At 44.9% G+C, this 26114-nt stretch overlaps 1 protein-coding gene across 3 annotated transcripts in view; it reads left to right on the forward strand.

The window, feature by feature from the left end:
* RIMS1 (regulating synaptic membrane exocytosis 1) overlaps positions 1 to 26114 on the forward strand; it is a 348972-nt gene that overhangs the window by 128995 nt on the left and 193863 nt on the right. For all 3 annotated transcript variants that reach the window (XM_045010069.1, XM_045010070.1, XM_045010068.1), the window contains exons 4-9: positions 683 to 750; positions 2241 to 2351; positions 5353 to 5452; positions 11277 to 11400; positions 24404 to 24450; positions 25663 to 25775. In XM_045010069.1, the coding sequence (XP_044866004.1) occupies positions 683 to 750; positions 2241 to 2351; positions 5353 to 5452; positions 11277 to 11400; positions 24404 to 24450; positions 25663 to 25775 (563 nt within the window). The remainder of the gene's footprint in view (positions 1 to 682; positions 751 to 2240; positions 2352 to 5352; positions 5453 to 11276; positions 11401 to 24403; positions 24451 to 25662; positions 25776 to 26114) is intronic.

The raw sequence follows: 26114 nt of genomic DNA on the forward strand, positions 1-26114 counted from the left end.
GTAGTCTTTTCTCTCTACACATAATGCATGTCACCTCTGTCTGTCCTGAACAAAAATAAAAACCACAACCTTGAATTAAATCTGTTGGCATTATTTCCTGTGCCCGTACTGCTACTTAGTTTGGTAGCCTGTGTTGCATTCCTTTATGGCTGGCTCCCTCCGTGTGTTTCCTGAACTGTGCATCTCTAGAGTACTCATTATCATTGTGCGCAGGCACCACTTCATAGTTTCTTCTTGTGATTTGCTGTTGGCCCCTCCTCTGGGTCAGCTGTAACCAAATGTCTCTTTTTAGTATCAGCTTCCTCTAGAATCATAATTAGCTCTTGAAAGGACTGGCACTATGTGTTCATCACAGTAAGGATGAGAGGTATGAAAGGGGGCATTTATCACTGGAAGGTGGGATTCAGCAGCACAGAAAGTCAAGTTGGGGCACACAGCAGATATTCAGTGAACTACTGAGAAATTGAAGGTCTTTGTACTGTGACACATTTTTATTTTTGAAGTGTTAGTATATATTGTTGTCCCTAAATTAAAACATTTAAGATCATTGAAATCATGGTATAATTTATGCATTTGCTTCATAGAATTATTGTACATTAAAATTCATGCATGCAGATGATGCATTCACACACATATCTCTCTATAGGAGATTACACATTTCTTTCCATTCATATTCTTCCAGGTGACTTGGATTATTACTGGCTGGATCCTGCCACGTGGCACAGTAGAGAGACATCCCCTATTAGTTCGGTAAGATATAGGCAATGTAGGTTTATAGGTATGAAATAAATTGTTAAGAGATTTGTTAATTATTTCATTTGCATCACAGTGGTGCCTTCTAGTCTTAGAATCTATTAAATTATGAATTTCAGTCTTGTAAGATGTTCATTGATACTAGAACTTTGTTCTAAAAATGTGAAAAAAATGTTTCTAGATCATGAAAATCAAAATAAGCAAGATATTTTCTATCTGAATCTATATTAGAAAAATAACTTTGAGTATTTAATCTGAAATAGAGATTTTTTTCAAATGAGGGATTGTATTTCAATCCATTAGGCTATCAGTTAGACACCAATGATGTCAGCAGAATTTTTGCCCTGGACTCCAATGGGAAAAGGATCATCAGACTTTTCCTATATAATGAACATATCTGAAACAGCCGAATAACATAAATATTATTCTACAGGACTGTTATTTTTTAAAAGGAATTTTCAAGATAATGGAATACAAAGTAATGCATTTATTTTTACAAGTTGAAATACATCTTAAATGCATTAAGCTTCAAATCCGTTTTATAACTGCACTTGCACATTTTGGGTGTTGAGATAATTTTACAATGAGGAAGGATAATTGTAAATATTTAATAAAGCAGGAGTCAAGAATTGTAGTTAGGGCCCTACCAAATTCACAGTCCATTTTGGTCAATTTCATGGTCGCAGGGTTTTTAAAATAGTAAATTTCATGATTTCAGCTATTTAAATCTGAAATTTCACAGTGTTGTAATTGTAGGGGTCCTGACCCAAAGAGGAGTTGTCGGGGTGGAGGATGGGGCGGGGGGGCGGGAGGAAGGTGTATTGGAGGGGGACTGTTGGTACTATTACCCTTACTTCTGCACTGCTGCTGACAGCGGCACTGCCTTCAGAGCTGGGCAGCTGGAGATTAGCGGCTGCAGGCTGAGATCCCAGCTCTGAAGGCAGAGCCACCACCAGCAGCAGCTCAGATGTAAGGATGGCATGGTATGGTATTGTCACCTTTATTTATGCACTGCAGGCTGGGTGCTGTCTTCAGAGCTGGGCGCCCGGCCAACAGCTGTTGCTCTCCGGCCATCCAGCTCTGAAGGGAGCGCAGAAATAAAGGTGGCAATACCATAACCCCCCCCTTAAATAACCTTGTGACCCCCCTGCAACTCCCTTTTAGGTCAGGACCTCCAGTTTGAGAAACGCTGGTCTCCCCCTGTGAAATCTGTAGCATAGGGTAAAAGCACACAAAAGATCAGATTTCATGGCGGGAGACCAGATTTCACAGTTCGTGATGCGTTTTTCGTGGCCATGAATTTGGTAGGGCCTTAACTATAGTATTATAACAGAGAGAATTTTGTCAGACATTATGCAGTCAAAGATTAATTGGATTTATCTCTACTGTGACATAATTTAGCTGATTCCATTTGTGTGTGTAAAATCGGAAGAGATTTCCACTTTTTTTGTTTCCACATTTTTGCTTCCACTGATATTTTCTAATAGCATCCCGTAACGTGGCAACCATCTAAAGAGGGAGATCGCTTAATTGGACGTGTTATTCTTAACAAGAGAACTACCATGCCAAAAGAGTCAGGTGCATTACTGGGGCTAAAAGTAAGTATTACAAAGGTTATGCTGTAAATGAATGAAACTTCCATTAGCCTAATAGACAACAGTTTATAGCATATCATAGATATCCAGAAAATCTCTTAATTATACTGCCATTTGAGACCAATTTTACATAGTTATGTTAAAAAAGAGTGGAACATACCTTTTTCCCCTGTGTATTGGACAGCATCCAGCATCCTGAACTGATGCAAATATATCAAATATTGCCCTCCACTCTCTTATGCGTACTAGGACCCCATTGATGGTGCAGCCTTTTACCATGTAACATACAGTAGCTGCAGCTGATTGTGTCCATTTAATCTGTCATGAATAATGACCTCAGTGTGTGTGTGTGTGAATATATATATATATTTTACCCAGATATAAGAACACCTTCTCTGTCTCTCTGTAAAACACACAAAAATAAAACACAGAAGAAACACACACACTAGATAGATAGATAGATAGATAGATAGATAGATAGATAGATAGATAGATAGATAGATAGATAGATAGATAGATAGATAGATAAAACATGGTATGAAATTCTATAATTTAGATCCTGACCCTACCAGATACTGAGTGCCTCCTCAAAAATGCTTAGGACCATCAAGTACCCTGAGGTTGCAAGTGTTCAACAAAGCTCAAGATTTAGCCTCAGGTGTTTTTTTGTTTTGTTTTTTTAAATCAAAATTGAGCAAGATGGATGGAAATGCACCCTAACTCATGAGGACTTTGTTAAGCCTTGAAAAATTAAAGTGAAATATTATCAGGGGAAACCTTCTTTAATCCCTTTTTTACATTGGCCTATTTACCCCGGCAAAAGAACAGAACTGTTTTGATTAGAAGACCATGAGGTAGAACACAGTCTATTCATCTGCCTGTTCTCCAAGCATACACAGTACATCCTAATGCATTCATGGATTTACCGATTTTACTTCATGCATTTCAATCGTGTAATCTTCATCTCACGTTCCACATTCATGAGTGTCATCTAGACACTAATATTCACAAAATCAGTGTTTAAAATCTGCACTTCCAGGAAGAAACACAAATGGCACACAGTGTATAACAGTGCATGTGCATAGTTTTGGATAGGTCATCTTAAATAAATAACTGCTCTTCAAAACCTAGCAGTACTGCTGTTTAATATAATTATCTTAATATTTTTGCATCTGTAGCAAAACTGGTGAGTTTTGACTTTTTGCCAGTTTCACCCTGGGCCCCAGAATTAAGACTTTTAGGGAACCTCTACTCTTCCTTTCTTGTGTCTTACCTTGATTTGTTATGTGCCATACTACAGATTATTGATTCACCGGTGGGCTTAGCAGAGTGTCCTGTTGCATCCTTAAAGCTAGGGGAGACTGCCTGAGGGCTAGTCTACACTTACCGTCCGGGTCGACGCGGTGAGTTCGACTTCTCGGAGTTCAAACTATCGCGTCTCATCTAGACGCGATAGTTCGAACTCCGGAAGCGCCGCGGTCGACTCCGGTACTCCACCACTGCAAAAGGCGGTGGCGGAGTCGACCTTGGAGCCGCGGACTTCGATCCCGCGGCGTCTGGACGGGTAAGTAGTTCGAACTAGGGTACTTCGAGTTCAGCTACGCTATTCACGTAGCTGAACTTGCGTACCCTAGTTTGACCCCCGCCCTTAGTGTAGACCTGCCCTGAGATTCAATTGTATAAGTCAGTGTCTAAAATTAAGATCAGCCACCACTGTGGCAATGTGAATAAATAAAACTTTATCAATGGCTGCTACACTGGGTAATGAACATTATAGTGCATTTCATTATAAAACTCTATGCAGAATATTTCTGAGAAGACCACTGGCTGGACAGATTCATTAGGACAACTTAGCCATTCAGGAAGGACATGTAAAACCAGCATGATCAAAATATTGGTTTTGTATTGATTTAAAAAAATCTTTAGGCCTGTACTTCGTGTAAATTTTTTTTTTTTACTGTGCGCAAGTGGTGTAACTTGTATCATTACAATTTTTTGTATTTTGATAGCATTTTTAAAATTCCAAATAGAGACTCTCAGCCCTGGGTAATATGTCTGAATTGACAGTGACCACTGTAGACAAAAGCAAAATCTGTTTAATTGCTACACATGTTCACATACTGTAAAAATGTCAATATGTCTTTGTTTTTTGTACTGATGTTATTTATTAACTGGAGTGTCATTAATAAGACAATCAGCAATTTCTGTAGCTGAGAGGAAAGAGGTTTTAGCACTCTTTCTTGCCTGAGTCCCTTTGAAGAGACTCATGTCACTTTCTCCATCAATGTCCTTTGCATCCTTATTTGGAGGACACTCTCATCTCTGTTGGACAGAGGATGGGAGAAGTCTGGTGCCTCTGCCTTACTTACTCTTTCATTGAATCTTTACTGTGTTCTGATGAAGATGTCAGTGTCTGTTGTTAGCTGGTAATAATATTGTTCCATGTGTTGTATTTAGATGTACTGTTCTCATGTATTCCCTAACACTGCACACAATACATTTTTAGTTGAGAGTTTCAACTTTTACATTATTGTAAAAGTTTTTTAGCACTTTTGTAGTGACTGCTGTGTAAGGAATTTCCATGCTTACAATCTGCTGTTTCTGCACATCCCAAACAGTTAACCATAGATTTGAACAAAACATGTTTTCTTGATTATTGTCTCAAAAACCCCACAACTGATCATTTCTGATATTTGAAATGGTATGCTATACATTCTGAATTAGACTAATTAAACTAGTGTTTTACAAAGGCAAGTAAAAGGGAATTTCAAGTTCTCTTCACTCTCTATATGACACAATTCTTTTTTATATGACACTCTCCTTAGTGTGAAGTCCATATACAAATACCACTGATAATAACAACACAGTTAATTATGAATGACTGAGGTCCTAGTTTTAAATATAATGTTAATGTGATTAAATAAACCATACAAGCTAAACTTAATATTCCTTAATATGTTGCCAAGTTTGTGGTTTGAAAACTCATACATTTATGATTATCCAGGTTGTTGGAGGAAAAATGACAGATTTAGGACGACTTGGTGCCTTCATTACCAAAGTAAAGAAGGGTAGTCTAGCTGATGTGGTGGGACATCTAAGAGCAGGTAATGAAATCAACTATTTTCAGACAAATTTATGTTGTTGTTGTGACTTTCTAAAATGAAATTGTTAATGTTATGTGGATAATTTTTGTATAAAAATATTGTAAATAATGAAAAATGTTTTTCATGTTTATGTGGGCAGTTTTAAATACATGACTAATGTATTAATACATAATTACGTTTTGCTTACATATATGTGCGAATTCTATACAGTAATTGTTAGCTGCTAAGGATCAACATTGAGTTTTGCCAGTAATATTAATAAAATAAAGAATGAATGGTTTTAGGAAAAAAGTGAAAAGATTTTCTCAAATAAAATCATTTTATCATGAAAATTGTTTGTAAATAATACTCCAAACAAAAACAATTGAACGAAAACAGGAAAAAGTGCAATGCCTTGAAAATGAACTGCACCTAGATTTAATTCTGAGATTGGCAGCTGGCAAAAGGTAAGAGGGAAACTGGGATTGGAAATTAAGGGGGAAAGTGGTGACTGGGACTGGCTGGCAATGAAACTGAGACTGGGAGCTGGACTGACTCGGTAAGAGACTGAGGGGGAGAGGAGATGGATCTGACAAGGAGCCAGAATGCGGGGGAAGAACTGGGAGTGTCTAGGCAAAGAGACTGGGACAAGCAGCTGGAAGGGAATAGGCAGACACTGCAATTGGATGAGGAGAGAGCCTGGGAGATAGTGAGGACAGATGGGAGGGGATTAAAGGCCGAGTTGGGTGTGAGACAGGTTAGATGAAGAGCCAGGAGGGGTGAATGGAGGACTGGCTGAGTGAGGAACCTGGTGAGAAGTAGCTGCAGGCAGTTGGGAACTGTCAAGGAGACTGCGAATGTAAGTGGAGAGTAAGGAAGAGTGAGATTATGACTTGCTAGGTAAAGGGACTGGGATGAGAAGCATGAGACAGGGACTGGCTAGGTGAGGAAAATGAGATTGGGAGAGGGACAGGTTGGAGGGGACAAGGCAGAAGGAGTCAAACTTGGTGGGAACTGGCATGTAAGTCTGTGCCCTCCAAAGCCTGGAATGGAACCAAAAACTCTTGAATCTCACTACTCCTTTTCTGTCAGCAATATCTGTGAAAACCAGTGTCAGTGTGTAACATCTCTCATTAGTCCTGGTCCACACTGAGGATGACAACCTATTACTGTTATCGGTTACTCCATTAGCTTAATGGACAGAGGTCTGTGCAGTTCTCCGCCCACGGGCCACATGTGGCCCAATTAGCACAGAGTTGAAAGGCCGTGCCTGAGATCCTGGATTCCCAGCTGCCCAGCACATGGGGAGGGATAGCTCAGTGGTTTGAGCATTGGCCTGCTAAACCCAGGGTTGTGAGTTCAATCCTTGAGGAGGCCACTTAGGGATCTGGGGCAAAAATTGGTCCTGCTAGTGAAGGCAGGGGGCTGGACTCGATGACCTTTCAAGGTCCCTTCCAGTTCTAGGAGATTGGCATAGCTCCAATTATACAAAAAAAAGCTGCCCCACTGCCCAGCACAGGGGTGTCCGGCTGGGCTGCCCCACTGCCCGGTGCGGCGGGGTCAGAGATGCCGGCATGCCCAGTGTGGCAGGAGTTTGGGGTGGGAGCAGCCAATGGGCCCCATCGGGTCAGGGATTGCCAGTGGCCCCACAGGGTTGGGGATCTGGGGTTCCTGGCCAGCCCTGCGAGCTCTGGGGTCCGGTGCAGCTGTCCAGCCCCACAAGCTCCGGGGCTGCTGGCCCACCCCACCTGGTGTGGGTCGGGGCTCCGCCAGGGCCCACAAGCTAAAGGTCTGAGCCAGCTAGCCTGCCCTGTGTAGTGGGGGCTGGGGCTGCTGGGCAGCTGCGTGACAGGGGTCCAGGGCAGCCACCTGGCCCCAGTGGGTCCAGGGTCAGGGCAGCTGCATGTTGGGGACCAGTGTCCGGGGTAGCCTTCTGGCCCCGGTGTCCAGGGTGGGCAGCTGTCCATCCCACATAGCGAGGGTCGGGGTCAGGGCTGCTGCTGCCCTGCCACCCAGCCCCTGTGGCCCAGATAATACATTCTGGGCTGCATATGAGGCCCACTATGTGTCATCAGTTGAGAACCACTGATCTAAAGGGTTCAGCCATGCTACTGAACATACAAATGTCAATATGATGCCACATGCTAATATTTTTCCAGTTTTCTTTAAAAAAAATCTAGGAAAATTATGCACACAATCTATATTAAAACAACATTATTAAGGTTGTAAAGTCAAACATTCAAAAGTTAGGAAATACCAAACCCAGTTTATTTCCCGCCACTTCAAAGAGGAAAACTAACTTCAGCAACACTGAATGATAATACTCCTACATTAATGTACTATAACATCTCACATCCTAAAGGATCCCAAAGTGCTTTACAAACATATACAAACTCTGTACAGGGATCTTTATGTCTACTCCTGAATTGCAGATTCCTCGGAGGTGAAAGAATAGCAATTGTTGAACAGAACATAGAATTGTGGAAGGTAGAATGTAATTATCTGAAATCAAGTTTGACTAGGATGGACTTTAGTCTTATGAAGAATTCCTTTAGATTTTTAACAAACTCAGTTTTTCAGGCCTTGCTTTAGATCTTATCCAAAGACCTCCAGCAGCACAGTTAAAGCCCAACACCATACCTGAGTCATTGGTACAGGACTGAGTCTAAGGCCTGATCTACACTAGGAGTTTATGTTGAATTTAGCAGCGTTAATTCGACTTAACCGTGCACCCGTCCATACCAGGAAGCTAATTAGTTCGACCTAGAGGGCTCTTTAATTCGAATTCTGTACTCCTCCCCGACGAGGGGAGTAGCGCTAAATTCGACATGGCTATGTCGAATTAGGCTATGTGTGGACGGAAATCGACCTTAGTAGCTCCGGGAGCTATCCCACAGTGCACCACTCTGTTGATGCTCTGGACAGCAGTCCGAGCTTGGATGTTCTGACCAGCCACACAAGAAATGCCCAGGGAAAATTTGACACGCTCCGGCGCCTTGTGGATGTTCTGCAGGACCGCAGGCAGGAGGACAGAGCCCCCCTGCACTGTATCTGCAACCGCCGCCCCCGCCACAAAGTCCCAAACCCCCCCTCACCCAAAGTAACAAGAAGGAGGGGCGACAGGGGCCGTGAAAACTGTCACTGCACCCCTGCAGAGTGCACAAATACAAGAAGGCTCTCATTCCCTAAATGTTGAGAAGTCCTTCCCTTCCTGGCTCACCGAAGCCCCAATCCCAGTTTCATCCCCTAACTGTGTAGTTGATTATTAAAAGTAGTTTGCTGTTAATTACTATTTCCGTCAAGTTTTTCTACAGAAGACTGTCTGTGAAGGGCGGGGGGAGGAGGGTTGTTAATTGCATAGGACAGTCACCTTTACCAGGGTACAGACACTGGGGCAGGATCAACAGCAGGTCACACACACAGTGCAGTCAGTAGGCACCCTGGTCGGTCTGGGAGGTGTTTTCCATGTTCTGTGTGGGTGGGGGGTACGTGACTTTGTGGCATGGGAGGGCGGTTACAGAACTTATGCAGCGGTCCTTGTCCCGGACCACAGAGCCACGCAGCAGGGGAATCTGTAACAGTCCTCCCCCGCCACAAGGTCACATAGAGTCCACAGAGTCCCGAAAAGGAGGGATGGCAGGCTCCGTTGAAACAACCAGTCCGGCACTGCAGATCGCTCTAGGAGCAGGAGCCTATCATTCCTTGAGTGTAGAAGCGGTGTTAACATCACTGCACACCCTACCCACCACAGTCTGCGTCCCTGTTTCAACCCTTTAACGCGAATTCATTAATAAAGAAAACGTTGTTAATTAACAATGTTCCATTAACTTTATTTTTAAACGTGTGTTGGAAGGGGGGAAACGTGGTGAACGGGTTATGTAACCGCAGAAGAAAGTCAACAGTAACTGAAGCAGGGGCAGGTTCAGCTTCTCTGTAAAGAAACTGAACAGTCACAGGTTACCCTGCTCCCTGAGGAACCTAGCTTTCAAAGCCTCCCGGATGCACAGCGCTTCCCGCTAGGCTCTTCTAATTGCACGGCTGTCTGGCTGAGCATAATCAGCAGCCAGGCAATTTGCCTCAACCTCCCATCCCGCCATAAAGGTCTCCCCCTTGCTCTCACAGAGATTGTGGAGCACACAGCAAGCTGCAATAACAATGGGGATATTGGTTTCGCTGAGATCCGAGCAAGTCAGTAAGCTCCTCCATCTCCCCTTGAGACGTCCGAAAGCATGTTGAATTATGACAGTTACCCAAGACCACCCTCGACACATTTTTCCCCCCAGCATGCATTGTGGGGAAATCCCAGAATTCAAATGGGCAGTGGGGACTGCAGGAACTGTGGGATAGCTTCCCACAATGCACCACTTCCGATGTCGACACTTGCCCCGTTAGTGTGGACTCACAAAGTCGAATTAGTGTCCTTAGTGTGGACACACAAATTCGACTTTGTAAGGTTGATTCCACAAATTCGAATTAAGTTAAATCGAACTAATCTGGTAGTGTAGACATACCCTAAGGGTATGTCTACACTATGAAATTAGGTCAATTTAATAGAAGTCGATTTTTTTAGAAATTGATTAGATACAATCGATTGTGTGTACCCACTACGCGCATTAAGTCGGCGGTGTGCGTCCACAGTACCGAGGCTAGCGTCGACTTTCGGAGCATTGCACTGTGGTAGCTATCCCACAGTTCCCGCAGTCTCCACCGCCAATTGGAATTCTGGGTTGAACTCCCAATGCCTGATGGGGCAAAAACATTGTTGCGGGTGGTTCTGATAGCACGGATTCGTCTCCCCAAACAGCGATCAGATCCAGTACCTCCCGTTCAGTCCATGCTGGAGCTCTTTTGTGATTCTGGGACTGTATGGTCACCTGTGCTGATGAGTTCTGCATGGTCACCTGTGCTGATCAGCTCGCCACGTTGGCCAAACAGGAAATGAAATTCAAAAGTTTGTGGGACTTTTCCTGTCTATCTGGCCAGTGCATCGGAGTTGAGAGTGCTGTCCAGAGCGGTCACAATGGAGCACTCTGGGATAGCTCCCAGAAGCCAATACCGTCGAATTGCTTCCACACTACCCCAAATTCGACCCAGTAAGGTCGATTTCAGCGCTAATCCCCTCATTGGGGAGGAGTACCGAAATCGATTTTAAGAGCCTTTTAAGTCAACAAAAATGGCTTAGTTGTGTGGACGGGTGCAGGGTTAAATTGATCTAACACCCCTAAATTCGACCTAAACTCGTAGTGTAGACCAGGGCTAAGAAATACTATGTCATCATCATTAAATAAAATGGTAATAAAACAAAATGCAGTGTGCGTTGCAGTGCTTTTGTTTACTCCTTATGATTGGCCCTGGTAGTAACTGGGAACTTCTTTAATTGTTTTCCCAAGAATTAATTTGACCTCATTTTAGAAAATATTTTGTAAGGTCATATTAAATACATATTATGTAACTGTCAATGAAAAATCTCATGATTTGTAAGTTTTTAACTCTTAGGTAATCAGAAATTTCACTTTTGGAGATCAGCCTATCTTTATTATACACAGGGTACCAGCTCTCGTTAATAAAGTTACTTTCAAAAGGTAGCACACCGCTTTCATTCCATGGTACAATACTGGTTGCCATATTATTTAAGAAATACATAAAAAATACAGTTTGCAGGTGATAGCAATGTTTTGAAAACAAGTATTGAGAGTGTCTTAAAAACTCTTTCTAATATCTCCACAATAGTATTTTTGATTTTAGGGAATGTAGCTTAGAGATGCATTGACTTTAAATATGTTTTGCTGTTTTTGTGAAAAATATGGAAAATAAGATTAAAAATATCTTTCTTTTTAAATTCAAGGGGATGAAGTTCTAGAATGGAATGGTAAATCCCTGCCTGGAGCTACAAATGAAGAAGTTTACAACATTATTTTAGAATCCAAATCAGAACCTCAAGTTGAAATTATTGTTTCAAGGCCTATTGGGTAAGGCTAAAAAAACTTGCTTCTTAAGTTTAGTAAATTACATGTATTAGCAGGATTTTTAAAAACGGATACATATCTACATATATTTGTAGTGCTGTAAAATACTGTGACATGTTAACATGCTAGTCAGTTTGAAAGCTATTATCTTATAATATTGGAGGACAATTTACCTTTTGAAATGTTTACTTATAATCTGTATACTCCATTTTCTTCACTGCCTTTTACAAATTTAGATTTGTTCTATAGTTACAGTAATATCACTATTAAGCATATTTGTCACATGGCAAAAGGGAAATATTGCCAGTAATGAACATAACTTGAATAGACCACCTTAAGGACCTTGTCAGAGATCAATCTGGGTGGCACTTGATCTGCAAGGGGTCTTGTCCCTTTGGAATTTTCAATGATGTTGAAAGGAGAAACTTGGGTCCTGATTCTGCTGGATGTACGCAGGTGAGACTCCCATTAAAATAGGTGGCCGAGTAAGACCTGCTTTATTAGGCTCTCAGAATTGATTCATTCACAATAACATCAATTATCTGAACACAGCTGACTTGGAAGCAGGCATAAGTAAACATTAAACATCATTTGACTTGAAATAAATCAGTTCATGGGAAATTCAAGGAGTGCCATTTATAGTTAAAAGTTCCATTGTCTAAGTTATTTCCAGGATTTTTTTCTACTGTAACTGTAAATAATACTGTCATTAAAAGGTGTTTGTTTAATATCTGTGTTCATTAGTTAATAGAATCATTCTCATAATAACAATTTACATTACATTATTCTGAATTTAATATAAATCCAAGTTCGAAGTTGCAAAATAATGATAATTTTGGGATCAAATTCTGCTTGTCTAGATTGTACAAATAGTCCCACAAGGAATCAGTTAAACTATTTGCTTAAGTAAGATTAATAGGGTTTGGTCCTAGAGCTGTGACCAAACTGGGTACTTCTACAGTGCGGCTTGGAGGTGTAATTCCCAGCTGAGGTAGACATACACGCACTAGCGCTGCTCAAACGAGCATCAAATAATAACACTATGGCTATGGCACCCTGGGTGGTGTCTCTGGCTAGCCACCCAGATACAATCTTGACGACTCCCTGCATACACACTCAGATGGGATTTAGGTTTCTCTCTATTTTTTTTACTGAGGAATAACAATAATTTTTTTTACTGAGGTGAGCAAACAGATAAAATTTCAGATAAAATTTAGTAAAAATTGAAAATGTTTCTTTAGTTTCCTATCTGAATTTCACTTGCCCAAATGTCAGTGATATGTGTACTGCATGACACTCAACACTAATGCTGTAGCAGTAATTTTCTAGTTAGAGGCCTAGCTGTTTTTTTCTCCAAAATTGTGCATTCTTTTCCCAATCTGAAATGTCCAGATTTCATCCATGTCATAATTTATCTGAAATGTGTCTCAGATCCAATAATGATCTTTAGATTCAGAAGCTTGAAACATTTTATTCTTACTAGAAGGTTCTCCTCCCTGTGCTTGACAATAAACCTATGGTTTAGTTAACATAGAATGATTGTTTAGTATTTACCAGCTGTTAATGTACCTGTGATGCTGTGAAATGGCTACATTTGGTAGATGTTGAAAGGTTGTTGTTGTTTTTTTAATGGTGACCACTGTACATACACAAAATTACTCTACATTGGTGCTTCAAGAAAAAGTAGATCAGAGAAGATAACATTTTTGGACTGCCATCTTATTAGTGGCCTTTTAAATGGAAAGTGAAAGCCTGACTCTGTGAATTTGTTATTCAGAAACTGAAATCAGCATTATGATAGTAACTGTGGCACATATAAAAACCTAAAGCTGCATTCCTTATTCAGGCAAACTCACCCATGTAGTTTAATAAGGAGATTTGCCCAGGTGAAGACTGTAGAATCAGACTCTAAATTGTAAGAATACCAAAACCAAACAAACTTTATTGAGATTTTCATAGTCTTAGGTCCAAGTTTTCCCACACTTAACTATGTAGCAAAACCGGTATGTATTTCATTGGGCCTAGATTGGACCTCAGTATGTTTTTGGGTGGAGGAGAATGTGCAAAATAATTAAACGACTTGAGCAATTGAGGCAGAAATACAGAAAGAATATGCTAAGTAATAGAATATTATTAAATTGGCACTTGCAGATAGTACAGCTTTTGAGACAGTAACACTGACATATTTTTAAATACTTTATTACATATGGTTAATAATTTGTAAGATAACTGACCAGTAGAGTAGATGAATAAATGATGTAATTATAATAACTTTCAAAAGGATGAAAGTACAAACTGAAAATGTTCAGTAAAGCTTTCTTGAAGAAGAATTGTACATAAAATACAATTGCTGAGTAATTAGATTCAAAGTACATACAATATTGAATGTATCATACTAAGTGCACTGCAAATTTTTTTTTACTAATGTCAGGAATGTACAATACCTCTTTAGCTCTTGTAGTGATGAACTTGACAGTTTTTATTGCACTTGTGAATAGTACAACCCAAATGTGATTATTTGCTTCAACATATGGTTTGATCTATGGACATTTTCTTGCAGTAAGAGGGAAAAATATTATAGACCAAATCCTGCTCACTATAATCCTATGAGTATTCATATGAGAGGCTTCAGTATTACTATATTATTAAATCAGAGTGGGATTTGACACACTACCTAGAAATGTTCCTCTGCTGTAATCATTCACTCCTGACATTTCACTACTTACAGCTGTTTCCTACTGGCACTAATAACTGGAAAGAACAAATAAATGTCAGAAATGGACTGGAGCATATAACTTGAAATGAAATGCTTCATTAAAGACTTGATCATGCAATTATTGCAGTCAAAAGACTAATTTCCATTCAGTTCACTCAGAGTGAGATTGACCTGTCTGTCATTTTTTAAATGGTCAATCACACACAATTTACAACAGAAGAAATTTTGATAAAGGCTAACAAAAAACAATGCACCATAAAACTAATTATTTTCCTTAATTCTGAAATGTTATATTTGAAATAAACTGTAGTATCAGAAGAATATTATTATTGTTGTTTGCTTTTGGATGACAGATTGCTAATCTCTTGTAACTTCTTTTTTGCTTTGCCACCTGAATTACGTGGTGACTCCAAACTCATGAAAGTGAATCTTATTTTTCAGCTATTAATAGAGATCTTCCTTTGTTTAATACACAATTTAATCTAATTTCTTATATAGTAAAGTCTTCAGGACAGGGATCCTGTCTTTTGATAGGTTTGTAAAGCAACTAGCACAAAAAAATTTCCCATCCTGACTGGTGCCTCTGGACAAGTAGTAATAATAATAATAATTAATAATGATATACCGTATGAAATATGGGTTGACATTGAAATTGTAATTTTATCCTTAATGGCACACCATATATTATTATTTTTTGAAGACCAGTAGAGGTAAAATTATTATCCATTTTCATGTGCAGTGACTTCACGTTCTTTACACTTATATAAATAAGTGGTGCCTTCCATGGCTAAGAGTCACACAATCAGATTCACAGACTATATTATAGTACATGCTAGTCATTAATAAATATCATGTCATGTGTCAGTACAGAATTTTATAGGGATTCCAAGTAAAGATGATTTATGAGCTGGTTTCTCAAATCCCTGCAGTAAGAGTAGCATAACCTGGTGTCTGTCACTGGCCACGTTGTCCAGTGACAACAGTCAATCATACTTCTCTGCAGAAATGGCCTTTAAGCTATAAAGAAACACAGGATGCCACACCACATTTGTGGTACTAGACAGAGAACTGTTGCCCATTCAGTCTCAGCTAAACCTTGCAGATTTTGTACTCTTTACATGCATCACTTAGATTCCTGGAGTGAGATCTTGACCCCTAGTCTTGCCTCTTTCACCAAGTGCAAGGGCCAGAGCGGCAAAGGAACTCTAAAAATGCTATGGGAGGAGGATCCCCCTGGCACAAGAACTGCAGAATACAGCCATTAGCCTCCTTTCTGTGACTTGCTTACAAGCTCTGGTGTAAGGGGCATGCCACAGACATGAGCAGGGTGCCAGGATGAGGCTGGGGGCAGGAACAGCATGTTAGGGGCAGGGACACAGCAGCCCTGAAGAGCAGCCTAGGTTTATTTGGGGAGTGGGCCCAAAGGGGGCTTAAAGTAAAAGCTTTTTCTGCCTGGAATGTAAAGTTTTAACCAAAGAAGGTATGATTATTTCTCCCACTCCCCAGTTTCCATAGCCTGGCTCCAAAGACCAGTTCTCTGTTATCTGCTTTAAGCCCCTTTAAGCCCTCCTCCCTGCTCTTTAACCCTTGGCTTGTGTCTTCCCCTCACCTTCACTATCTTATTCAATTTTCTTCTTGTAAACCATAAGGGCCTGATTCTCATTCTCATTTTATACTTAGTGTAACCACTCTGACATTTAACTACTCTGACACTGCAAAGTGGCTTTAATGTAAATAAGAATCAGGCTGTAAGAATCAGTGAAGTCTGTATGTCTGTCTGTCTGTCTATCTATCTAAAATATTTGTAAGTGCTTGTGTCTCCTGCCAAGTCCTCCTGCCTCTACCTCTCCAGGTGATTTCAGCCTTCACCGCCCATTTTTTTAATATTTGACACAAGCATATTTGTGCCTTCTTTCACATTGCACTTTTCCCTCCTTTAAATCTTCCCTTGAGTCTCACCTTTGCTGGGAAGCCTATCAGAGATCAGCCAATTTGCGATGGTTATCACTTGACCATAAAGGAAAAAAAGGGAAATGTGTATATTTGATAATATAACTTCTTCTTCGAGTGATTGCTCCTATGCATTCCAATGTAGGTGTGCGCACCGTGCGTGCACGGTTCTTCGGAACATTTTTACCCTAGCAACTCCGGTGGGCCGGCTGGGCGCCCCCTGGAGTGGCGCCGCTATGGCGCTGGATATATACCCCAGCCGGCCCGCCCGCTCCTCAGTTCCTTCTTTCCGCCCGTGACGGCTAGTAGGAACAGTGGAGTGCTCCCTTACCTCCACAGCCCTAGCGTTCTCCATAGATTTAGTGTATATAGTTGTAATATTTGTTAAAGTTTCTTGTTATAGTTGTATAGTTAGTTGTATAGTATAGTAGTTAGGGAATTAAAGGGGCTAGCCCTCTTCTTCCGCCCTGGTGCGGGCTTATGCCCGGAGCACCGGGATTCAAGCCCTGCGTGGCTTGCCAGCGGCCGATGCCAGTGAGTGACCCGCACGACTCCTGCCTCCGCTGCCTCGGAGAGTCGCACAGGTCAGATAAGTGCCCCATTTGTGCCCCATTTGTGTGGCTTTCGTACGAGGAAGGAGCGGGACTCTCGTTTAAAACAGCTCCTTATGGAGTCGGCTCTCCAACCTCCGGCACCAGCTCCGTCGGCGCCGAAGCCGGCCTCCGTGAGCAGCGCACCGGCAGCACCGAGCCGCTCCGGTGCCGACACGTCTCGGCACCCTGCACCGAAGACCCGGCACCGCTCACTCTCTCCGAGGAAGAAGCAAAAGGTGCCGAAGACGGCCACTGCAAAACAGCAGCAGAAGCCGTTAGCCCAGCCGCCACCGACTAAAACGGTACAGGCTGAGGCAGTGCACAAGAAGTGCACCGGGCCGTTGACTCCGGCACCGCAAGGGCCGTCGAGTCCGGCGCCGCCCAGCTCCCCGGTGCCGACCGAGGAGGAGCTGAGGCTCCCGTCCACGCCGGAGGCGTTCGCGACGGCGAGGGAGCTGATCGACCTCACCGCTGATACGGGCCATCAGCTACCGGCACCGCCGGTGCGGACAGTCAAGTCCATCGGAAAGCCACTGATGATGCGCCCTCCCTCTCCTGGCGGCCGAGGTGATCGGAGCACCATGATACGCTCTCGCTCCCGTTCTCCCTCTAGACGGCGGTCGCCAACGCACCGGGGCCGATCCGCACGACGGTCAGCGTCGAGACGCCGCTCCCCGTCTCGTCACCGGTCGCAGTCCCGGTACCGCTCGCAATCGCGGTACCGGTCGCACTCCCGGCGGCGCTCCAGGTCCCGATCGCCAAGTCGCCGGCACCGCACCAGGTCCGGCTCCAGGCATCGCGGGCGATATCGAGGATCTCGCAGCCGCTCACGGCGCCGCCGCTCGCGATCGAGGTCCGACTCCCGGCGCCGCCGGTCGAGCTCCCGGCGCCGCAGGTCGAGCTCCCGGCACCGCCGGTCGAGCTCCCGGCACCGCGCTTCGCGCAGATCCCGTTCGCCTATCAGACCGCATGACGACCGGCACCGTCCGTCGGCACCGGAGAGGCAGTTTACTCTGGCACCGGACGTCCGCCCGGGAACCGCAACGGCTCCTCCCTGGCCTTCGAGGGAACCCTCAGTTGCTTCTCCTGAGGGCAGTGTGGTAGACTTCCGAGCAGGGTCTCTTCCGCAGGACCATGGACCCCAGCAGTGGGGATTTTGGGTACCCTGGGCCCAACATGAGCAGGGACCTCCCCTTCCTCCGAGGCAGCCAGGCTCGGCGCGTTCGGTGCCGGTGGCCACTGTCAGCAGGCCACCACCGTCTCCAACGCCACAGACCACCGCTCACGGCACGCCGTTGGGGCATGAGACACTGGCACCTGATCGCCCAGAGGCAGAGCAGGCACCTGAAGAGGTGCTGCCAGGTCAATCCTCGTCCTCCTCTCCCGACGAGGCTGTGGCAGGGGCGTCACCATCGGAACCCCTGCCTATTGACCTGAAGGCGCACCAGGACCTTCTTCGGAGGGTAGCGAAAGCCATCAACCTGCCCATCGAAGAGGTCCAGGAGGTCGATGACCCCATCACGGATGTCGTCGGAGCAGACGCCCCCGTGAGAGTGGCGCTGCCATTCATCCGCACAATCCAGCGGAACAATGCCGCCATCTGGCAGTCGCCTTCCTCCGTCCCTCCCACGGCACGCGGCGTGGAGAGGAAATATTCTGTACCACCTAAAGGGTACGAATACCTTTATGTGCACCCGACTCCAGACTCTTTGGTAGTCCAGTCCGTGAACGACCGGGAGCGTAACGGACAGCCTGCCGCTGCGCCCAAGTCTAAGGAGTCCAAACGCATGGACTTGCTGGGGCGCAAGATTTACTCGGCGGGCGGCCTCCAACTCCGCATCGCGAATCAAATGGCCCTGCTATCCAGGTATACATTTAACATCTTGGGATGCCTGGGAAAATTCGTGGAGCTGACCCCACAGGACTCCCGCCGAGAATTCTCGGCCCTCCTAGAAGAGGGCAAGCTGGCCTCCAGGACCTTGATTAAGGCAGCGGTCGATTCAGCGGACTCGGGGGCCAGAACTGTGGCGTCCGGTGTAACCATGCGACGCATTGCGTGGCTGCAGTCGTCCACTTTGCCGCCGGAGGTACAATATACCCTCCAGGACCTCCCCTTTGAAATGCAGGTCCTGTTCTCTGAAAAAACTGACACGAGAATTCAGACCCTGAAGGACGGACGAGTGGCAATCCGCACTTTGGGGATGCATACACCGGCCACTCGGAGGCGTCCATTCCGGCAACAGCCCTATCGGCCCGGGCCGCAGGCCAGGTCTCGGCCATTTAATAATCGCAGGGCCCCATTCCGCCGCAGACCATCGGGCGGGCGGCGTAACCAGTCCCAAGGCTCGTCCAAGGCTCCTCAAGGCCCCAAGCCGACCTTTTGATGGGACGCCCGAGGACGGCGTACCATTCTCACCCCAGGATCCATCCCCTTTGTTTTCAAGTCGCCTTTCCCGCTTCCTTCAGGCGTGGTGTTCTGTAACATCGGACAGCTGGGTGCTCAACACCATCCAGCACGGCTACCGCCTACAGTTTATTTCGCCCCCTCCCTCCCACCCACCTTCCCCGTCCCTCTTCAGGGACCCCTCTCACGAGCAAGTCCTCTTACAGGAGGTCCAGTCTCTGTTGAGCGTGGGTGCCATCGAGGAGGTGCCCTCCTGCAGGCGGGGCAGGGGATTCTACTCCAGATATTTTCTCATCCCCAAGGCGAAAGGAGGTCTTCGTCCCATCTTAGACCTCCGGGAGCTGAACAAGTACCTCTGCAAACTCAAGTTTCGGATGGTAACCTTGGGGACCATTATCCCTTCCTTGGATCCGGGAGACTGGTTTGCCGCCCTCGACATGAAGGATGCTTACTTTCATGTGGCAATTTACCCCCCCCCCACAGACGCTACCTGCGCTTCATGGTCAACGAGGCCCACTACCAGTTTGCGGTGTTACCCTTCGGCCTCTCCACCGCACCGCGGGTATTCACCAAATGCATGGCGGTCGTGGCCGCGGCCCTCCATCGTCGTCAAATCTACGTGTATCCATATCTCGACGACTGGCTGATTCGTGGCCGCACCCAAGAGCTGGTAGCGGCTCAATTGTCCGAGATACTGCATCTGTTTCGGTCTCTCGGCCTGCTTGTCAACGCCGACAAGTCCCACTTAGTTCCGACTCAAAGAGTGGAATTCATAGGAGCCGTCCTCGACTCCAATCTGGCCAGAGCCTGCCTCCCTCGGGCTCGGCACGAGACGTTGGCCTCCCTGATACGGACACTGCAGGCCTTTCCAACGACAACAGTGCGCTGCTGCCTACGTCTCCTAGGTCACATGGCAGCGTGTACGTTTGTGACCACGCACGCAAGGCTGCGACTTCGCCAGTTCCAAATGTGGCTGGCATCGGTGTACCGCCCTCAGCGCGACCCACTGGATATGGTGGTGGTGGTGCCGAGTCCCGCTCTCCAGTCGCTCACCTGGTGGCTGGATCCGGAGACAGTCTGCGCAGGGGTTCCGTTCCGCCCTCCTCGACCGTCGATCACCCTGACCACAGACGCGTCGGCGCTTGGATGGGGGGCTCACATAGGAGACCTGCACACCCAGGGCCTCTGGTCAGCCCAGGAGCTCTCCCTCCATATCAACGTCCGGGAGCTGAGAGCGATCCGTCTGGCGTGTCTCGCCTTTCGGACCCACCTTCAGGACCGCTGTGTAGCGGTGTACACGGACAACACCACAGCCATGTTCTATGTCAACAAGCAGGGCGGAGCTCGATCCTCCCCGCTTTGCAAGGAGGCGATGCTCCTCTGGGACCTTTGCGTGACCCACTCGATTCGCCTCGAAGCGTTTTTTCTGCCAGGAGTGCAGAACACGTTGGCCGACCGTCTGAGCAGGTCCTTCGCCTCCCACGAGTGGTCGCTTCGCCCAGATGTGGCGTACGCAATCTTCCAGAGGTGGGGGTTTCCCCAGGTAGACCTCTTCGCCTCCCGGGCCAACAGGAAGTGCCACAGGTTCTGCTCCTTCCAGGGTCAAGCTCCAGGCTCCCTTTCGGATGCGTTTCTCCTGGCATGGACGGACTCCCTCCTTTACGCGTTCCCTCCGTTTCCGCTCGTCCACCGAGTGCTACTCAAGCTGCGGAAGGACAGGGCCCGCGTAATACTCGTCGCTCCGGCCTGGCCGAGACAGCACTGGTACACCCTGCTGCTCGAGCTGTCAGTTCGGGATCCCATTCCCCTTCCGTTATGGCCGGACCTCATCACTCAGGACCTCGGCAGGCTTTGTCACCCGAACCTGCAGTCGCTGCATCTTACAGCTTGGTTCCTGAGTGGTTGACCGACGCAGAGAGGGGTTGTTCGGCGGCGGTGCAACAAGTTCTGCTGGAAAGCAGGAAGCCTTCGACACGCTCTACCTACCTCGCAAAGTGGAAACGCTTTGCGCTCTGGTGCGACCAGCAAGGTCTTAACCCATTCTCAGCCCCCATCCAGATCGTCCTCGACTACCTCTGGTACCTGAAAGGTCAAGGTCTCGCGATCTCGTCCCTCAGGGTGCACCTGACAGCTCTGTCAGCCTTTCGACCCGCTATAGCAGGCCGCTCCGTCTTCTCCAACCCAATGGTAGCCCGCTTCCTTAAAGGGTTAGACCGTCTTTACCCTCAGGTGCGTCCTCCTGCTCCGACTTGGGATCTGAACCTGGTTCTCGCCCAGATGATGGGCCCACCCTTCGAGCCGTTAGCCACGTGCTCTCTGCTCCATCTCACCTGGAAGACGGCCTTCCTTGTGGCGATCACATCCGCAAGACGAGTCTCAGAACTCCGCGCCCTGACGGCGGGTCCCCCGTATACAGTCTTCCATGGGGACAAAGTGCAGCTTCGACCACATCCGGCCTTCCTCCCCAAGGTGGTGTCGGCCTTCCACCTCAATCAGGAGATCTTCCTCCCGGTCTTCTTTCCGAAGCCGCACGCCTCACCTCGTGAGCAGCAGCTCCACACTCTGGACGTCCGCAGGGCCCTCGCCTTCTACGTTGACCGGACGAAGTCCTTCCGGCGTTCCTCCCAGCTCTTTGTGGCAATTGCCGATCGCATGAAAGGCGAGCCGGTCTCCTCGCAGCGGATTTCATCCTGGGTGACGTCATGCATACGGGCTTGCTACGAGCTTGCTCGCGTCCCCCCGTGCCGACTCACCGCACACTCGACGAGGGCGCACGCCTCGGCCTCCTTCCTGGCCCATGTTCCCATCCAGGACATCTGTAGAGCGGCCACCTGGTCTTCAGTCCACACCTTCGCTTCCCACTACACGTTGGTGCAGCAGTCTCGAGACGACGCAGCCTTCGGCTCCGCGGTATTACACTCCGCCACGTCTCATTCCGACCCCACCGCCTAGGTAAGGCTTGGGAATCACCTACATTGGAATGCATAGGAGCAATCACTCGAAGAAGAAAAGACGGTTACTCACTGTAGTAACTGGTGTTCTTCGAGATGTGTTGCTCCTATCCATTCCAGACCCGCCCTCCTTCCCCACTGTCGGAATAGCCGGCAAGAAGGAACTGAGGAGCGGGCGGGCCGGCTGGGGTATATATCCAGCGCCATAGCGGCGCCACTCCAGGGGGCGCCCAGCCGGCCCACCGGAGTTGCTAGGGTAAAAATGTTCCGAAGAACCGTGCACGCGCGGCGCGCACACCTACATTGGAATGGATAGGAGCAACACATCTCGAAGAACACCAGTTACTACGGTGAGTAACCGTCTTTTCCTCTCTAGCCTCTCCTATATTATAGAATATCAAGGTTGGAAAGGACCTCAGGAGGTCATCTAGTCCAACCCTCTGCTCAAAGCAGGACCAATCCCCAGACAGATTTTTACCCCAGTTCCCTAAATGGCCCCCTCAAGGATTGAACTCACAACCCTGAGTTTAGCAGGCAAAATATAACTTGTTACTTTAGATACAGGGCAAGGATCATGTTTTCATACAGGACCATGTTTTCAGCCTAGTACAATGGGGTCCTTATTTAAGTGTCTAGGTGTTATTGTAATACAAACAAAGCTACATTTCAATTGGGAATATTTTTAAATGTTTGGAATAGGAAAAAACATTAAGTTAATATATTACCTGTATAAAAATCAGTTTGGATCTGTTGAGTAAATGCTGCAGGTTTGGTGGTTAAATATGCTAAGTTCCATATTAAATAAAAAGATTTAAATACTGCTTTAAATGGAAGACATTGACTCAGCCTTGACTATAGAATGTCTAACACCACCTCAATGACACATATGTGTGTGTAGTTTAGCAAAACAGGAATACACTAAAGAATGGAAAATGCTGTTTCCATGACTTTATTTCCATGAGTTTTAGGGTGACCAGACAGCAAATGTGAAAAATCGGGACAGGGGGCGGAGGCTAATAGGACCCTATATAAGAAAAAGATCCAAAAATCGGGACTGTTCCTATAAAATCGGGACATCTGGTCACCCTAATGAGTTTTGAGGTGACCACATCATTCTTGAACTGCAAAGCCAAGCCACAGGAAAACATTTCCATACACTATAACCTAAGATGTAAGCTGAACTGTTTTGTTTTTTGTCTGTCATATAGACCAAGATTTTAAAAAATAAGAACCTAAAGTTAGGCTCCTGAATGAATTATTAGGTATTTGGGCTAGAATTTTCAAAGGAACCTAAGGGAGTTAGATGGCCAACGCCCATTGAAATTCAGTGGGACTTGTTTATCAACTCCTTTAAGCTCCTACAAAAATTCCAGAGGAAGTTACCTGATTTTAAAAAGTGCTGCTTATGTGGCAAATCTCATCAGCTTCAGCATTTTACCTGAAGACTCTAACTAAGAAGCTAGTGCCTTAACTTTAGACTTCACTCTCTGTAAATTTTAGTTGTAAATTGTATTGCAGTTTGTAGTTTGGATTGTATTATGGGTGGTAAATCTTTTTTTAAGTGACTCATTGAAGAAATTTATTTCCTTTCTTACTCCTGGAATGTATTTTGGAGATTGTTGGAAATAGTACTACAGGGCCAAATATTAATAACAGCCAGATTCTGACAGTCACTGTAAAGCTGATGTCAGTGGGGTTACTCTGGATTTACACTCATGTAAGTGAGATCCGAATTTGATCCACTCTGGTTTTCTGTGTGGGTGGGTGTATGTGTCTGTATGTCTATATATGTATGTGTATATTCAGTTGCAATATGTTGAATTCTGATATTTATAGTCTTTGAAGTAATTGTTATTACCATTTTCTTTGTTTATTTTATATTGCCCGTGTTATCTGCTTTTTCTCTTTATTGTCATAAGACATTTTCATCGGTTTCATTCAGCAAACTCCTTGAGACGTGTGTATAAAAATTACTAGTGAGTTTTACAATCTATGTTGTTTTGATTTTATGAGAAAAGAAGTGAGCTTCAGTAGCTATAGCTCTTCTCATTTCCAAAACACTTTTGCTGTTTTGGTTGTAAAAATATTGTGGAACCTCCAACTACAATATTAGCATTATAGTGACCATGGTTTGTTTTTATTCATTGTTTGAAAAAAGTCTTCTTTGGGATTAAAGCTTTCATGCACATTAGTTAGCAGTGGCAAGCTGTCCTGGAAGCTGTCCTGAAATAATTCCCCTTCCTTACCACATATTGACAAACACATTAAAACAAAAACTAATAGATGTCTGAAAAAGGTGTGCCAGAAACTTTGTAGTGAACTGTGTCTGTTTAGTACTGTGGAGCAGCAGTTCAGTTGTTTCTTACTATTTTTTTGTATATTTCTCTTTTAGTGACATTCCAAGGATTCCTGAGAGTTCCCATCCTCCTCTAGAGTCTAGTAAGTATACACTTTGTTTTTATCTGCACACATACTGCAAAAATATGTTTACATTAAAAACCCGGTCATTGTGTAAAACTAGAATCTATATTCAATTTATAGTTCAAATCTGGGCTGGATTTTAATGCTTTCTTCCATAACAATGAAAGGTCCATGTGGATTAACACCATGTAGATACAACAGTTTTCATGCTCCCAGACTGTCTAATCTTTCTAGATCAGCACTGTAAGAAAGGTAACTATTATTATCCTCATTTTACCTATGAGAAAGATGAGGCAGAGTAGTTAAGTAAGGAAGTTGCCAGAGGCTGCAGAGGGAGTCATAATTTCCCATCCCTGATTAACCTTCCCCTGTTCAGATCCCTAGACCACACCTCTCCCTATCTCATCCAGAATTTGCTCCTCTGTGAGGGTCTTAGGCCTTGTCTACACTGCCACTTTACAGCACTGAAACTTTCTCGCTCAGGAATATGAAAAAACACCCCCCTGAGTGATGCAAGCTTCAGCGCTGGAAAGTGGCAGTGTAGACAGTGCACCAGAGCTGGTAGCCATGCTCCCAGCTCTAGTAGCCACTCCCCTCACAGGGGTGTGTTTTTTTACAATGCTGGGAGAGCTCTCTCTGTATTGCCCTGGCACTTATGCTAAGCCTGGTGGTGTGGATAGGGAGCTGATGATGATAAGCTCAGCAGAAAACCTGTGGAAATGCCAAGGAGGGGGCTTGAGAACCCTATTTACCGGTACTTCTCTGCTGCAGCCAGTGTATAGGTTTTTGCAGGAGAGTAGAAGCCTTTAATAAGGCACAGCTGGAAGAAAGCTGCTTCCACTGGAAGTGAGGGACACCTGATAGATTATCTCACATAAGAGATTACAAAATGTAGGTAGAAGTGAGATCTTGTCTACACATAAGCTTTCACTTAGTTAAACTGGTGCAAACCCATATAGACACTCTTATTTTTGTTTAGCTTAAACCTGTTCCTAGTTTACTTGAGCTAAACAAAAATTTACCTGATTTAAACTGAAATAGGAATGCCCACACAGCTTTTTGCACCAGTTTAACTAAAATAAGTTTAAAATCATACTTTAAAATAAACTAGTGAAACTCTGCATATAAACAAGCCCTGAATAATTAGAAAACTAAAGTAACTCACAGATCTAATAAAATTGGCTTCAGATCAGTTCTAGGTCTGAGATTTTGTTTCTCTCATTTATTTAGGTTCAAGTTCTTTTGAATCTCAGAAGATGGAAAGGCCTTCTATTTCTGTTATTTCTCCAACTAGTCCTGGAGCTCTAAAGGATGCACCACAAGTCCTACCAGGGCAGCTTTCTGTAAGTGTATATTAGTAACCAGAGGGAATGCCATTTATCTGTTACAGTATATTTTGTTTGGTTTTGTGAATATTGAGAAATATGTGGCTATATTACATAACATGGGTAATCTATTATAAAGCAAATAATCAGTTTTCTGCCACTCTTTCTGTTTCATGTCTGTGTAGGACATTTGAAGAGTTATATTCTTGGAAGATCTATTCTGTTTAATGACACCTTTTTGTTTATATGAACATTATTTCATGTAATTTTCTGTGATTATGATAGAAGTTGTGCATATTAAAGATGTAGTGATTACTCTCATAGACTGATTTGTACGTGCTTCCAGTCTCTTTAAAG

This window comes from Mauremys mutica, chromosome 3 (assembly GCF_020497125.1).
Source record: "Mauremys mutica isolate MM-2020 ecotype Southern chromosome 3, ASM2049712v1, whole genome shotgun sequence".
Lineage (NCBI taxonomy): Eukaryota > Metazoa > Chordata > Testudines > Geoemydidae > Mauremys > Mauremys mutica.